Below are 14,465 nucleotides of genomic sequence, written 5' to 3'. Positions count from 1 at the left end.
TGTGACAATATAACAAATTCCTATGTGGCTCAAAATTAAATTTTGTGTATTTTCAGTAAAAACGAATAATAAGGCATTTCCAATTAAAAACAGAATTTTAAATATTGAAAGAAAATCTATGTATTGCACTTTAGTTACAAATTGTTTACAGGTTAATCTTGTATGTCTATGCAAATTTTAACCAAAGTCGTGTTAATGTTGCCTTCTAGGACTTTAAAAAGAGCTGAAAAGTATTTTGAATAATGTATAAAATGTATATTCTCTTCGATATTGAAGTTCTATTGGATCTCCAAGGTAGGTAATATGATATGCTCACTCTTCCGGAGCACATGAGATCACCTTTTGGTTGGATTCGTGATGCTCAGTCTTTAGTTTTTCTATGTTGTGCTTTGTGTACTGTTGTTTGTCTGTTTGTCTTTTTCTGTTAGCCATTGAGTTATTTTCGACTGATGAGTTTGAATGTCTCTTTGGTATCTAATGCTTCTGTTTTACACAAATACATTTTTCAGAGATGAAGCGAAATGTCCTTCGTTTTTTTGCTCTTGGGTCGGATTGTTTTTCTTTGACACATTCCCAAATTCCATTCTCAAATTGATTCTGTGATTACATAAATTAACAAAGATGCAACCATATTTCTTTAAAATTCACTGTTAACCTGGTAAAACCCTTCGATTTTTATGTTTTGACAAATATTGATTGTAACTAAGAGTGATTACAATCGGTGGAGGGGATGAATTTGGTTCCGTTTGATTTGTAGGAAATATCTTAAACAATTAAAGCTAACGATGTACTACCTTCAGATAATGGAGTCATAGTATGTTTTAGAAAACAAATATGATATTTTGAGGATATAATATAACGAACCAATTGTACAGATGAAAAGTAAAGATAACAAGAATGTGTCCCAAGTACACGGATGCCCCACTCGCACTATCATGCATTTTCTGTGTTCAGTGGACCATGACTTTGGGGTAATAACTCTAATTTTGCATCAAAATTAGAAAGATCATATTATCATAGGTAACAAGTGTACTAAGTTTAAAGTTGATTGGACTTCAACGTCATCAAATACTACGGTACCTTGGCCAAAAACTTTAATCTGAAGCGGGACGAACGAACGGACCCACATACCAGAAAACATAATGCCCCTCTATTATTGTGGTGGGCATAACAATCATAGAATACTATCTTACTTGATTGATTAACATTAAAGTAAACAGCGCCCTCTGGTGGATAATATATGACAGAAAACGTATGACTGTCCAACAAGTCTTCATCTGTAAGTGTCGGTTGAAATATGGACGATCCAGAATGTGTACCTTCAAACACAGTTATAATCTGCGATGGAAGTTGGAACGAAGGAGGAAAATTAATATCTAAAAACAGAAGAAACTAGCACTCAGACAAAATTAATAAATATGATACAATTGCAAGCCAAAAGACTATCAAGTTGAACGAAGATCATGCAATACTATATGTTAGCAAATCAGACAAAATAGCAAGCTAAAATAAATCGTACGAAATTGTAGATTAATTTCAAAACTATCGTCAAAGTGAGAAGAAAATCTGTCAAATTTTGAAATAATGTTAGACAGTATATCGAAACTGGCGTTTTTCTATACAAAACAAACGATACAAAGTATTATGCAAAATATGTAATAAACATCCCAGTACGATTTGTAGAGTTGAAATCAAGGATAATTACGATATTCTGTACAAAAAAATGGGCGTTGATTTCAACTCTACAAATCTTACTTGGATGTTTTCCTAAATACAACACCTTGTATAATAATTTGCATTATTTATTCCTATATGGAATTGATATGGAAATTTCATATAAGCAGAAACACGTTTCCGACGCTCGAAATGTATAAAATGTTTAATTCACAAACTATGCGTGATTGATATAGCATAAATGATTATACGTTTAGTTTCTTATATTGTTAAATAATGGTTTGAGGTACCTGTTATACGAACTGTTAATGAATGAGCATCTTACCAGTTATAAGAACTGTTAATGATCTAGAATCTTACCTGTAATACGAACTTTTAATGATCGAGCATATTACCTGTAATAAGAACTGTTAATGATCGAACATCTTATCTGCAAACAGAAATGTTAATGATCGAACATCTTACCTGTCATAAGAACTGTTAATGTTCGAACATCTAACCTGTAATAAAAACTGTTAATGATCGAGCATCTTATCTGTTAGACGAACTGTTATTGGTCGAACATCTTACCTGTTATACGAACTGTTAATGATCTAGCATCTTACCTGTTATAAGAATGATCGAACATCTTACCTGTTATAAAAATGATCGAGCATCTTACCTGTTATAAGAACTGTTAATGATCGAGCAGCCACCACATTTCGTCCATCTGATAAACTTATGTACAGATCATATCCGGCTACAAGTTCAGCATTTATAGAGCGTGTGAAAGATATCTCACCAGCTGAAATATCAGTCATGGAATCATAAGAATTTTTAAATAATTTAAAAGCAGACCATAAATACTTTCAAAACAGACTAAAAATACACAGAATACAAATTTTCTCGGTTTAACAACAAATGAAAGTATATGCTGGCATCACACATTGGAGTATTGATCGGCGTGCACCAGACGTTAACAATCGTTAAACCCGTGTTGCATAAGTTTTCAGTACGTCGAAATGCAAAGGTATACGCTTGGGGAATGCTATAACTCCAGGAATTTTTTATGCAGCTTAAAAATTTGCATTCAGCTCAGGCGTGTGTCAAGCGTATACCTGTACGCTAAACGCACGTAATACATACGCTACAAGCGCGTTGAAACACTACAGATAGGTTTGAGACACGTTAAGGGCACGTTGTATACGCTTCAAGATCGTTCGACTAAAATATATGCGAGTGTGTTTGTAACAAACTCCTCATAATTAAACGTCCCAGACACGCCGAAAGCACGGTGTATCGGCCCAGATACGACCGGGACGCGTCTCAAATACGTTAAAGAATTATTTTTTTTTTGCTTTGAAGCGTGCATTCCATCTACGTGAGACAAACGACAAAAATACGCCAACATAGGTTACGTGAACGCCCAATAAACTCATAGGTACGCTTTCCGTATGCCCAATACACGCTTAAAGCTCGTTGTGCACACGATACAGATATGATTGACAGGTTGAATGCATCCAAAATTGCTATCGTATTGGCAGCGTACATGATTTTTTTACCACGCTCGGCGTACGTCGGAGCTATACGCTGATGTGTGATGCCAGTATAAAGAAGTCATGACAAACAACGATGACAGTTAGCCCCAATACGTTTGTTATAGTTTGAAACTACGAGAGATATAAAGTAACCTAAAATATGCTTTTAATGGTTCAATCATTAATGAAAGTGAAATAGTGAAATATTAATTCGCTTTTAGCGACCAGCATGGTTCATTTTTCATGTGTTTTTTTTTTTTATCAAAATGAGCCAAGAAACATTGATGATGAATTATTCACTAAAAGTTAATAATTCAACTTCATTGAATCCATATTCATGTAAACTTAAATACAGCCCCTTAGCTAGAGATGGATAACGCATGAATCGTACGTGTCGAGTTATTCAAAGGAAAAGAATGTCAACCATGAAAGTGAAACTACTTTAAATCATTTGATTGACTGATTCGATCAACAAAACATCTTTCTTATACAGAAAAAAAAACGATGATTAACATCTATTTTTAATCTATAATATGAAATTAAACAGACCTAGAAAATTCCAACTGGACGATTTTCTTATCAATTTATATCTATATTTATGTTTAAATCGCTTATATGACCATCACAGGTATTTGAAGGTCAACACGATAGTTAATCAGATGGCGTCTAAATTAAAATGCACACAAACAAAGCTACATAATCGCGACCCCATGCTCTGTAAAGTGTTTATTTCAGAATTTTTATAGTTAAAATAAATGTTTTACGATGTTATAATGTTAAATCAAATATGATAATTTGAGTAAAAATCGGTGAACATGAGTTCGACAGCTAATGCCCGTTTAAAGACTGTCGCAAATTTCATATGTAGTAGAATATAGTAGAAAAAGTTCAACTTTAACATATTCAAAATTTTAACCATCTCGAAAGAATGAAGTGTTAAAACAAAGTATTGTAGTATAATCGAAAGTATTTGTATGTAGACATAGGAATTTCAAGTTATAATCAGTAGTTTTGAAAACCATATACAGGTATTACTTACTATTTTGATCGATAGCAAATGGGACATTCGTAGTATTTGATGACAAGGAATATTGTACATTGTCATTTTCTGGATCCACACTGTCTACAGTATAAATAATCTGACCAGCAGCTGAGGTCTCGGACGAAACACTTGTTTTATCTATAGTCATATAAAAAAAAATGTAAAAAAAATTTAATCAAATGAAGATGCATAATCATAGAGTCAAGTTAATCAACGACAGTAATACTTATGTTTGTTTGTTATAAATAAAAGAACACGTTGACAAAACATCAATAAGACATTAACCAAACAACATGAAAATGAAGCTTTATTTGAATATTTCAATGCGATAATTATTTGTCCTTCCGTCTCAAATTATTCGGCTTAAATAATTCAGTGGAATATCCTCATATTTAAATGGAAGATGATAATAAAATCGAAGTCTTTATACTGTCCGATATTGTGCTAAATATATAGTTTATGGCTGTTTAGCATTTAGATAAAATTCATACTGCCCTAAAGCCATTAAGTATTGATTTTCTTAAATAATTAATTCGGTCATTTGAATTGATGACCAAAAACAACAAATGTTCAAACAAATGATTACTATACATTTACCTTGAAGATTAGAGAAGTATGGAGGCATGTTTCGAAGAATGTAAACGTAAAACTCTCCCGAATCACTTCTTCTCTGGTCACTACACTCTATGTTTAATGTGTACTGTCTTTGGGTGTCGTAAACAAATCCTTGATTACCTAGGACCCATATTTCGGTTTCTGTAAACATATAATTTAATTGTTGAACAAATGATATGAAATCATCATCTCAAAACTTTGTGTAAAAATTCAACTTATTAAACTAACAAAAAATACCATACGGTATAGCTATGCGTTTACTGTTCTAAGTTGGCTAGAGGTATAGGGGAGTGATGAGATCTCAAAAAACATACTTAACCCTACCGCATTTTTGCGCCTGTCGCAAGTCAAGAGCCTCTGGCCTTTGTTAGTCGTTTATGATTTTTAATTTTAGTTTCTTGTGTACAATTTGGAGTTTAGTATGACGTCAATTATCACTGTACTAGTATACATATTTTTTAAGGGGCCAGCTGAAGGACGCCTCCGGGCGCGGGAATCTCTCGCTGCATTGAAGAATTATTGGTGACCTTCTGCTGTTGTGTGTTCTATGGTCGGGTTGTTGTCTCTTTGACACATTCCCCCTTTCAATTCTCAATTTGATTTTTATGTCTATAATTGCATCCCTTGACGTGTACTTAGTTTAAATAAAACTAATCCGCAGCGCTCGAAGCAATAAGTTTGGCAACAAATCGGTATTGGTAATGATATCATAAAATAAAATTGAGAAAGAAAATGGTCGACGCAACTGCTGGTGGAAGTTACGTCCTCGAGTGTATCACCATCGAGTAGTCAATACCTCAGCATTGATCGTGAATATCAATGCCAAGGTTTGCAAAGTGACAATTAAGATCCTTAACTTCTTGAAGGGCTCACAAAATTTGTAACACAGGTCATTACACACAAGTTTACACACAACATTAAACTATACCAAATAGTACTGATCCAGGCTGAAGGTAGTATATAGTAGATGGTACTGTTAGAGCACACGTGACTGTATCATTGGTTGGATCTGTCACTGATATGGTATACAACAAACTTTCAGCAGTCCAACTTTCCGGTATCTCTGAACTCATCGGTAGGTTAGCAATTGTTGGTGGCTAAAACACGTTACACAGAAGTTACCATATCATACTGGTTAATATAGATATAGGAAGATGTGGTGTGAGTACCAATGAGACAACTCTCCATCCAAATAACAATTTTAAAAAAAAGGTAAACCATTATAGGTCAATGTACGACCTTCAACACGGAGCCTTGGCTCACACCGAACAACAAGCTATAAAGGGCCCCAAAACTACTAATGTAAAACCATTCAAATGGGAAAACCAACGGTCTAATCTATATAAAACAGAAAAACGAGAAACGAGAAACACGTATATATTACATAAACAAACGACAACTACTGTACATCAGATTCCTGACTTAGGACAGGTGCAAACATTTGCAGCGGGATTAAACGTTTTAATGAATCCAAACCTTCTCCTTTTTTCTGAAACAATAGCATAACATCACAACATAGAAAAACACACGATAAAATATTAATTGGCAGGCTTAACTCATTCAAAAAACGTACATTAATACACTATAAACGAATAAATTTGATCTGCGATATCTTAATGCAAATGCACAGTTAATAAAATATTAGGGACACCATTCAAGGCCAAAAAGCAAACAAACAAGTCAAAACAAAGCCACAATATACGCTTATTGTATACACCTGTTATTTAAACTTATTAATTCTGTTTTCAAAATGTAAAAGTGCCTGACTTATGGTTATATAGAATTATACATACTATTCATCCACACAATGCAAGCGTTTATTTACTCGGTCCTTTATCATATAGAGGTATGAGAGCACCTGATGTAGAGAAATACTTTTTACATCCAAAAAGTTCTTCTTTTACAACATGTTAGATTCTCATAAATGTGTGTGTAAATATATAGATACAGTGTTTATGGATACATGGAGACATTTAAATAAAATAAATGATTAAATAATCTTACTTGTGCGGCTTATATAGAAAATATTCTATTAGAAAATATTGGGAAAACGTGTTGGCTTTTTGAGTCTCAAAGCTCTTTAACTTTTTACTTTATTTTTGGTGTTAAACTTTTTTTTTATTTGAGCATCACTGTTGATGTCTACGGTAATATTTTACCTGATTTATGATTAATTTGATAGTCAGCACAGCATCAACTTTATCATCCCCGTCGTCACATTCTACTGTAAGTGTATATGAAGCCGTCACAACTGAGTTTAGAAAGACTCCTGCGTTCTTATACACTCCATAATCTTTTAAAAAAGAACAAAAATATTGAAGAGTCTAATATTTCCTTCTTAAACATTTTAGAACTTGAAACAAATGCCGCCTATCTTAATCAATAAATAGCCCCATCATCATTTGTCCGTCCAATTATATCACTTTGTATTACAATTTTTAACACAATTGTTTTAGAACGCAGCTACTGATGATTCAATACAATCATTGACGCCTTAGTTACAGAACATTTGAGATTGCATGGTCAAAGTTTTTCTTACGCATTCTAATCCGAACAATTCTTAAAATCCTACCATCTCCAAAATATACTGGCATAAAGGCCTATAATGAATTCATATGAAGAGATTTGTTTTACACAATGCATGAATTATAGCTTTTGGAAATGTATCAGTTTAAAAATTAAGTTGCTGTCGACCGTTTGAAGATACAGTTGAAATTCAATGATATATTTAAAAACACCATTGATAGATCAAAGGTTCAAGGCTTATAATTAGTTCCATACAGCAGACGCGCGTTTCGTCTTCACCCGACTCATCAATGATACTCAGATCAAAATAGTTAGAACACCAAACAAGTTACACGTTGAAGAGCAATGGGGCCCCAAAATTCCAAATGGTAATATATGCCTGGGATAAGAAACTCTTTAGTACATCCAATATTTCACAATTTTGGAAACAGTAAATTTATAAAATTAACATATAATTGATATTCATGAAGAAACGTCCACCAGCAGTTAAGTCGACCCAGTGGTGTAATTAGTCATCAGGGGTACCAGGCTGATATTTTGATATACCAGACGCGCGATTCGTCTACATAAGACTCATCAGTGACGCTCAGATCAAAATAGTGACAAAGCCAAACAAGTAAAAAGTTGAAGAGAATTGAAAACCAAAATTTCAAAAAATTGTGCCAAATACGGCTTAGGTAATCTATTCCTGAGATTAAAAAAATCCTTAATTTTTTGAATAATTCATATTTTTGCAAACAGTAATTTGATAAAAAAAAAAATGACCATATAATTGATATACATCTCAACACGGAAGTGCTGACTACTGGACTGGTGATACCATCGCGGGCGAAACGTTCACTAGAAGTCCGCAGGTGTAAATATATAGTTATCAAAAGTACCAGACTTATAATTTGATACGCCAGACGCATGTTTCGTCTACAAAAGACTCAGTGACGCTCAGATCAAAATAGTGACAAAGCCAAACAAGTAAAAAGTTGAAGAGAATTGAAAACCAAAATTTCAAAAAATTGTGCCAAATACGGCTTAGGTAATCTATTCCTGAGATTAAAAAAATCCTTAATTTTTTGAATAATTCATATTTTTGCAAACAGTAATTTGATAAAAAAAAAAATGACCATATAATTGATATACATCTCAACACGGAAGTGCTGACTACTGGACTGGTGATACCATCGCGGGCGAAACGTTCACTAGAAGTCCGCAGGTGTAAATATATAGTTATCAAAAGTACCAGACTTATAATTTGATACGCCAGACGCATGTTTCGTCTACAAAAGACTCAGTGACGCTCAGATCAAAATAGTAAAAAAAAGACATTTTTTATCCTTGTTCTTTAGGCAATAGCAGTGTATCGATGTTGCTCAATTGTCATAAATAGTATTACAAAAATAACAGATCTGTATTCATTACTGTTTTACCTGTTGAACCTGATATTTGGGCTACATAAAATGGCACAGTTCCTCCTCCTTTCTTAGCGCAAGTTACCGGGTCTGTTACTGTATCTGTAGCATTAAAGGTAAATATCAATGTATTGTCTGCAGTATCCTCTGATATTGATACAGCATCAGGGAGGTTATTGATTACAGGAAGCTGCAAACATATTCAGTTTTAGTATACATGGTCAGCTAGGTTCAACTTTAATATAAGTTGAGTAAGATTTGCTCGGTTAACAATTTACGAACTTATTAAAATATGTGTAATAAATCATGGCAAATATGAATGTTGATACCGTTATGAACCAAAAGTCCAACATAGATTTTGTAAATCTATTAAAAAAATAGTGGTTTATAATTAAAAGTTGGTTAATTCACAATTTGGATTTCCCCTCATAATGTGTTACATACAATCAAACAGCTGTAGAGTGTCAGATATAATGTCTCGAAAGAATACAAATGTTCATAATATGATTGTTACTGCTGAACAATTTGATTTTTTTCTAAAAGATGAAAATAAATATAGCTCAGTCATTTATTGACCTACTCTCCGTAAACCCCATAAGAAATAATTGGTCGATCCCTATTTTATACAATTTCTTCTCTCGTGTCCAGTAAGGTGACCCTGTCATTAATGCTGATTTCCACAACAAGAAAGACATTTCCATTTACTTTTTCGATTAGAAATAAAAGTTCTAAAACTTACCCTATTAATTATCTCAATAGTTTCTGTTCCGGTTGATGACACAGTGCATAAGTCCTCCACTTTCATTTGTAAATTATATGTATTCAGGGGAGGAGTCGCTTTTATTCGAATTTCGTCTAAAACAAACAATACTAAATGAAATATCAAATATTTGGCTGATAATAGTTGACGTATTTGATGATATGTTCATCTCTGTACCAAAAATATAACATTGCAACTCATCATTATATAAAACACTTGCACTGATTCTATAAAGCTATAAAGACCAATGGGCAATGCCGCCTCTTTAGAATATAAATTGTGTTTAGTCGGAGTAGAAGTGAGACTTTGGGTTAATGAAGACCGTCCTCTTTCGGAAAACCTTGGCAAACTCCGGTTTACATCTAACCTCAGAGGTACCACTGTACGTGACATGTAGTTACGCCAATACATTGTGTTGCAGTTAGATGGTTAGTTGTGGCGAATGCTTTTTCAATACTCTTCTTGAATGGACAACATTATCATCCTGACCCGGGTAGCATCTACTCTATATTTCACCCGATTAAACGATATATTCTATGAAAAGTTATTGTTACATATATTTTGAATATGTCCGTTTTGAAACGATAGATGAAACGCGCATATATATTGTTTGAGTTTTAAATGGTTGTCAACATAAACAAGATTTTTGATATAGTTATATAGTTATCGAAGGTAACAGGCTTATAATTTAATACGCCAGACGCTCGTTTCGTCTAAATAAGACTCATTATGCAACAAATTACATTTTATTGACAACGATGTGTAGAAAAAACAAACAGACAGTTGATATTGGCACTGTGTGTGTTGTTCTGTGTACATTTTCAACTGTAAAGGCGTGGTATTGATCCTTTCATTATTTTTTTGTGTTTTTTTTATGTTAAAATTATAATGAAATTCATCTGTTTTCATTGCCTAACCCAACCATTATATCCATATCAGATTTTTTTAGTAAACGATCTATTAGGTTCATTCAAATTTGAATACATTCAGGTAGATTCAGAGCTGGGTAAATCCTGGTGTGTGTTTATTATTAACATTTAGAGACAATCGGTATACCCATCGGTACTGAGTGTGTACTCTTACTGCAAGATTTGTGTTAGTATAAACGAGAGAAAAGAAACTTCCAAAGTTATTCTACCTCAAGTTCAGATACATTGCAACTACATGACCTACAATAAAGAGAATGCTTGCAACTCATTGATAACTTTCCATAAAGTTAACAAATAAAATCAGATCTTTAGATACCTCCCTTGAAATTGACACATATAGAGAACTTCAACATAGGATCTTTGACAGAAGAGATTATTATGACTCACGTTTTTAATGATAAACTATATAGGAATGACCTCTTCTGACTAGATATAATTGTTCATCAACGTTGAAATATAAGCACGGTGTTCATCAAACCTTTACTGTGGATTCGTTATTATTCGTTTGATACAAACCTCCGCCGGTTTCATGGGTGCAGGTGAACCACAAATTCAATGAATAATATATTTTCAATAGGCTTTGTATACACAGATTGCAACGAAATCAAATACTCAAGAAATTGTCATGAGTTTGTTTAGGAATCCACGAAAATAAATGAATCCACAGTAAATATTGCTTAACTTATTTTTACTTGTTCTGTTGATTGCTAGCGTTCTGTTTTATAAATTTTATGGAGACATTCCATTTTCCCATATTGCTTGCTTATGATATGTGCCAGTGAATCTTAGATTTAGGATACTTTTAATAAACAATCCAAGATGATGGGTCAGCAGATTACCCCCATGAATTAGAAAATTGACAGATACGATTTGTCCACGAAAATTGGTATTCAACGAATATTAATGAATCCCCAGTAGGTCATATTACCGATTGTGACATTTTTAATTAGTTTTAATTTGCATGGTAGTTTATGCATGCAGAAGATGTGTACCTATTGGATACATAACATCAAATTGAGAAACATGGAATTATCCTCGAATGTATAAGAGAAAAAACATGGACTCTTGGAGATACTTCTTTATTTACCTAGATATAAAACAAGTCAGGTTGTATATGCCAAAAAATAGTATCCCGATATTCGCTGACGGTAATAATCATTGTATTATTGGTATTGAGGTTTCATCCATTGATCTTTGCTTCAGACTATTGAATGACCATCAAATATTACTGACAGGATTATTTTTAACAATTTCAGCTACGTATGAGTATATTTAAATATAGGAATAAGAAGAATTATAGATCACCACACGACCGTCAACAATGAGCAAAACCCGTACCTTATAGCCAGCTATAAAAGGCCTGGAAATGATCAATGTAAAACAATTCAAACTTTAAAAATAACGACTTGATTTATGTAAAATAAATAAACGTAATACAAATATGATATACAAATACAAAAAGACAACCACTGAATTGCATGCTCCTGTCTTGTGACTCTCATACACAAAATTTGGCGGTGTAATACATATGCATATTAGCAGGCGCCCAACCTACCCTATCCTGGGACAGTAGTGTAACATTACAGATTTCCTTTCTACGTACCTGCGACAAGCTCAAAATAACTTGTACCACTGTTGGTAGCTGATTCTAATGTCAACGTGAGGTTTCCAATATCCTCTTGGTCATTATCAGTATATGTTATTGTAGTTAAAACCTTTCCAATCGCGACGTCATCGTTATAAACTGTTACTGTACCAAGGCTAGTCAACTGTGGAGCTTCACCTTCAGCAAAATATTTTCAAACCTTGTTAAGATTTAAATAAAGATTCACCTTCTTCAGGCAATGATGACCTTAAATGGATTTCATGTCCAATTTGGTCTTAGAGCTCTCTTATTATTTTGGATTTAAATTCAATTATTATTAAAAATTCCGTCGTCTGATGGAAACAATCTAGAAAAGTGTTTCGGATGCGTGATATTTCTAATATGTTGTATTTTTTACAGCAACAGAGTGATACTGCTATTGGTAGACTATTAGTTAAGATTTATTTTTTCTCAATCGGTTTATGAATTTCGAACAGCGGTATACTACTATTGCCTTTATTTATGTCAAGTTGATCTTCAATAGTTTCGGTTTTTATAAGTCTTCTGCTTTCAAATATTCGGCTTTTCGTTCATGATGAAGGTAGATCGGTTTAAATGCTTCGTACGAATGAAGTTTATGAATTGTATTTTTTATTTTTATATTCTAACAATTCCGTTCCTCAATTTTGGATGAATGAAAGTTTTTTTTCATCATTTGAAAAGTATCTTATTTGTAAAAAATAATAATAATACTTTATTCAGAAGCAATACAGCTGATAGAATATACATGTTTACAATATTTTTTTAATGCGTCAATGTAATAATAAAATACACGTATGGCAGAAAATGACAATAAATTCATATGATAAAAAGGATTATTAATTTTTTTTCGATATTGAACAAAAATTTACCTAAATCATAAAAATTAATTCACATTGTGAACTGATAACAACTGTATAAGTTTAAAAGCGGGGGGATTTGGCCAATGGCATTTCTTACTATATTGTTTTCTTAAATAACTATACTTATGACATTCTAAAATAACACGGAATTCTTCTTCAACAACATTGCTATTACACTAAAGTGTTACAGGATATAATACGTGTCGAGTATAGATCAAATAATTCATTACGCTAGTTATGATAACCACAATGCATCAGGAACTTACCTTGAATGGGAGTTATAGGACAACATTTTCTTCTAAAGTCTGTCATTAATTTATGAAAAATAGGTATGTATGTAAGGTATTCACAATATTATACATGTTAATTTGCCAGGTGAAATATTTACAGCAAAGCTGAACATTCATCAAACATAAATTGTCATGTTTTTTCCCGTAATACGATACATTTTATCTTATGGCTATTACTGTTAGACAGACAGAGTTTGGGATACACTGCACTCAATAAACGTATGTTTCGATATACCATAATAGAACAGATATGGATGGGGTATTTATTTCAGATAGTCAAGTTTGGCCACATGGAATAAGATGCTATGATGCTGGTTATAATTCAGAAGTTATGCGACTGGTATCCAAACAGCCGGTGTTCGAAATTTCGAAAAGGAACGATTAAAAAAAAACACAAAAAAACACATTACTGCATGTCTAGTATAGTTAGGCTAAACAAAAAACGTAATTTGTATACTAAAATACCTGAATACTGTGGAATCATTATTATTCGTTAGATACCAATTTTTGTGGATACATGGGTGAATAAAGGCAACAGTAGTATACTGCTGTTCGAAATTCATTAATCGATTGACAAAAAAACACAAATCCGGGTTTCAAACTAAATCTGAGGGAAACACATCAAATATAAGAAGAGAACTACGACACAACAGAAACATATCATTAAAATGTAACACACACTGAAACGAACTATTATATATAATTGCCATATTCCTGACTTGATACAGGACATTATAAGAAGAAAATGGTGGGTTGAACATGGTTTTGTGGCTAGCCTAACCTCGCACTTTTATGGCAATGTTAAATATAAGGTAATGAATAAGGGTGAATCACGAAATTAAATTTTCAATGGTATGGGTTTGTATGCAGACTTTGGCAAAGACTACAAAATTAAATATCCACGAACATGTAAGTTTTCCTTCATCCATGATCATTGTAACCAATTAAAATAAATGATTACACAGTTGTTCTCTTTACTATCCGATATCTTTTTTACCATACAATATAAGTTAAAAAGAAGTGGAAGGAAGCTCAGAGAAAGACCAACAAAAGCATGACAAAAATAAAGAAACGACTAAAACAAAAATAACAGCATGCAAAACATTTCATACAAAATAATGACACAACAGACTTCAAAACATAAAACGAAAGACAAATAGTAGTAAACAATAAAAAGTTAAATCACAATCAAAATAAATTTCAAAGAAATTCAAAACGGAAA

General features: G+C 32.8%; 1 protein-coding gene and 1 long non-coding RNA gene across 2 annotated transcripts in view; one reads left to right on the top strand and one right to left on the bottom strand.

Annotated features, from left to right (window-relative positions):
• Nucleotides 1–14,465, top strand: part of LOC143075162 (uncharacterized) — a 227,498-nt gene that overhangs the window by 65,008 nt on the left and 148,025 nt on the right. The gene's annotated exons all lie outside the window — the stretch shown is intronic.
• LOC143076847 (protocadherin Fat 3-like) overlaps nt 1–14,465 on the bottom strand; it is a 35,583-nt gene that overhangs the window by 5,985 nt on the left and 15,133 nt on the right. Inside the window, exons 6-14 of the mRNA XM_076252741.1 lie at nt 12,070–12,249; nt 9,517–9,632; nt 8,796–8,967; nt 7,008–7,141; nt 5,777–5,945; nt 4,831–4,989; nt 4,231–4,371; nt 2,336–2,458; nt 1,194–1,376 (exon numbers count right to left, since the gene is read on the bottom strand). Coding sequence (XP_076108856.1) covers nt 1,194–1,376; nt 2,336–2,458; nt 4,231–4,371; nt 4,831–4,989; nt 5,777–5,945; nt 7,008–7,141; nt 8,796–8,967; nt 9,517–9,632; nt 12,070–12,249 — 1,377 coding nt within the window. The remainder of the gene's footprint in view (nt 1–1,193; nt 1,377–2,335; nt 2,459–4,230; nt 4,372–4,830; nt 4,990–5,776; nt 5,946–7,007; nt 7,142–8,795; nt 8,968–9,516; nt 9,633–12,069; nt 12,250–14,465) is intronic.

The sequence above is a fragment of the Mytilus galloprovincialis genome, chromosome 5 (assembly GCF_965363235.1).
Source record: "Mytilus galloprovincialis chromosome 5, xbMytGall1.hap1.1, whole genome shotgun sequence".
Classification (NCBI taxonomy): Eukaryota; Metazoa; Mollusca; class Bivalvia; order Mytilida; family Mytilidae; genus Mytilus; species Mytilus galloprovincialis.
This window is presented reverse-complemented; position numbering and strand designations above follow the sequence as displayed.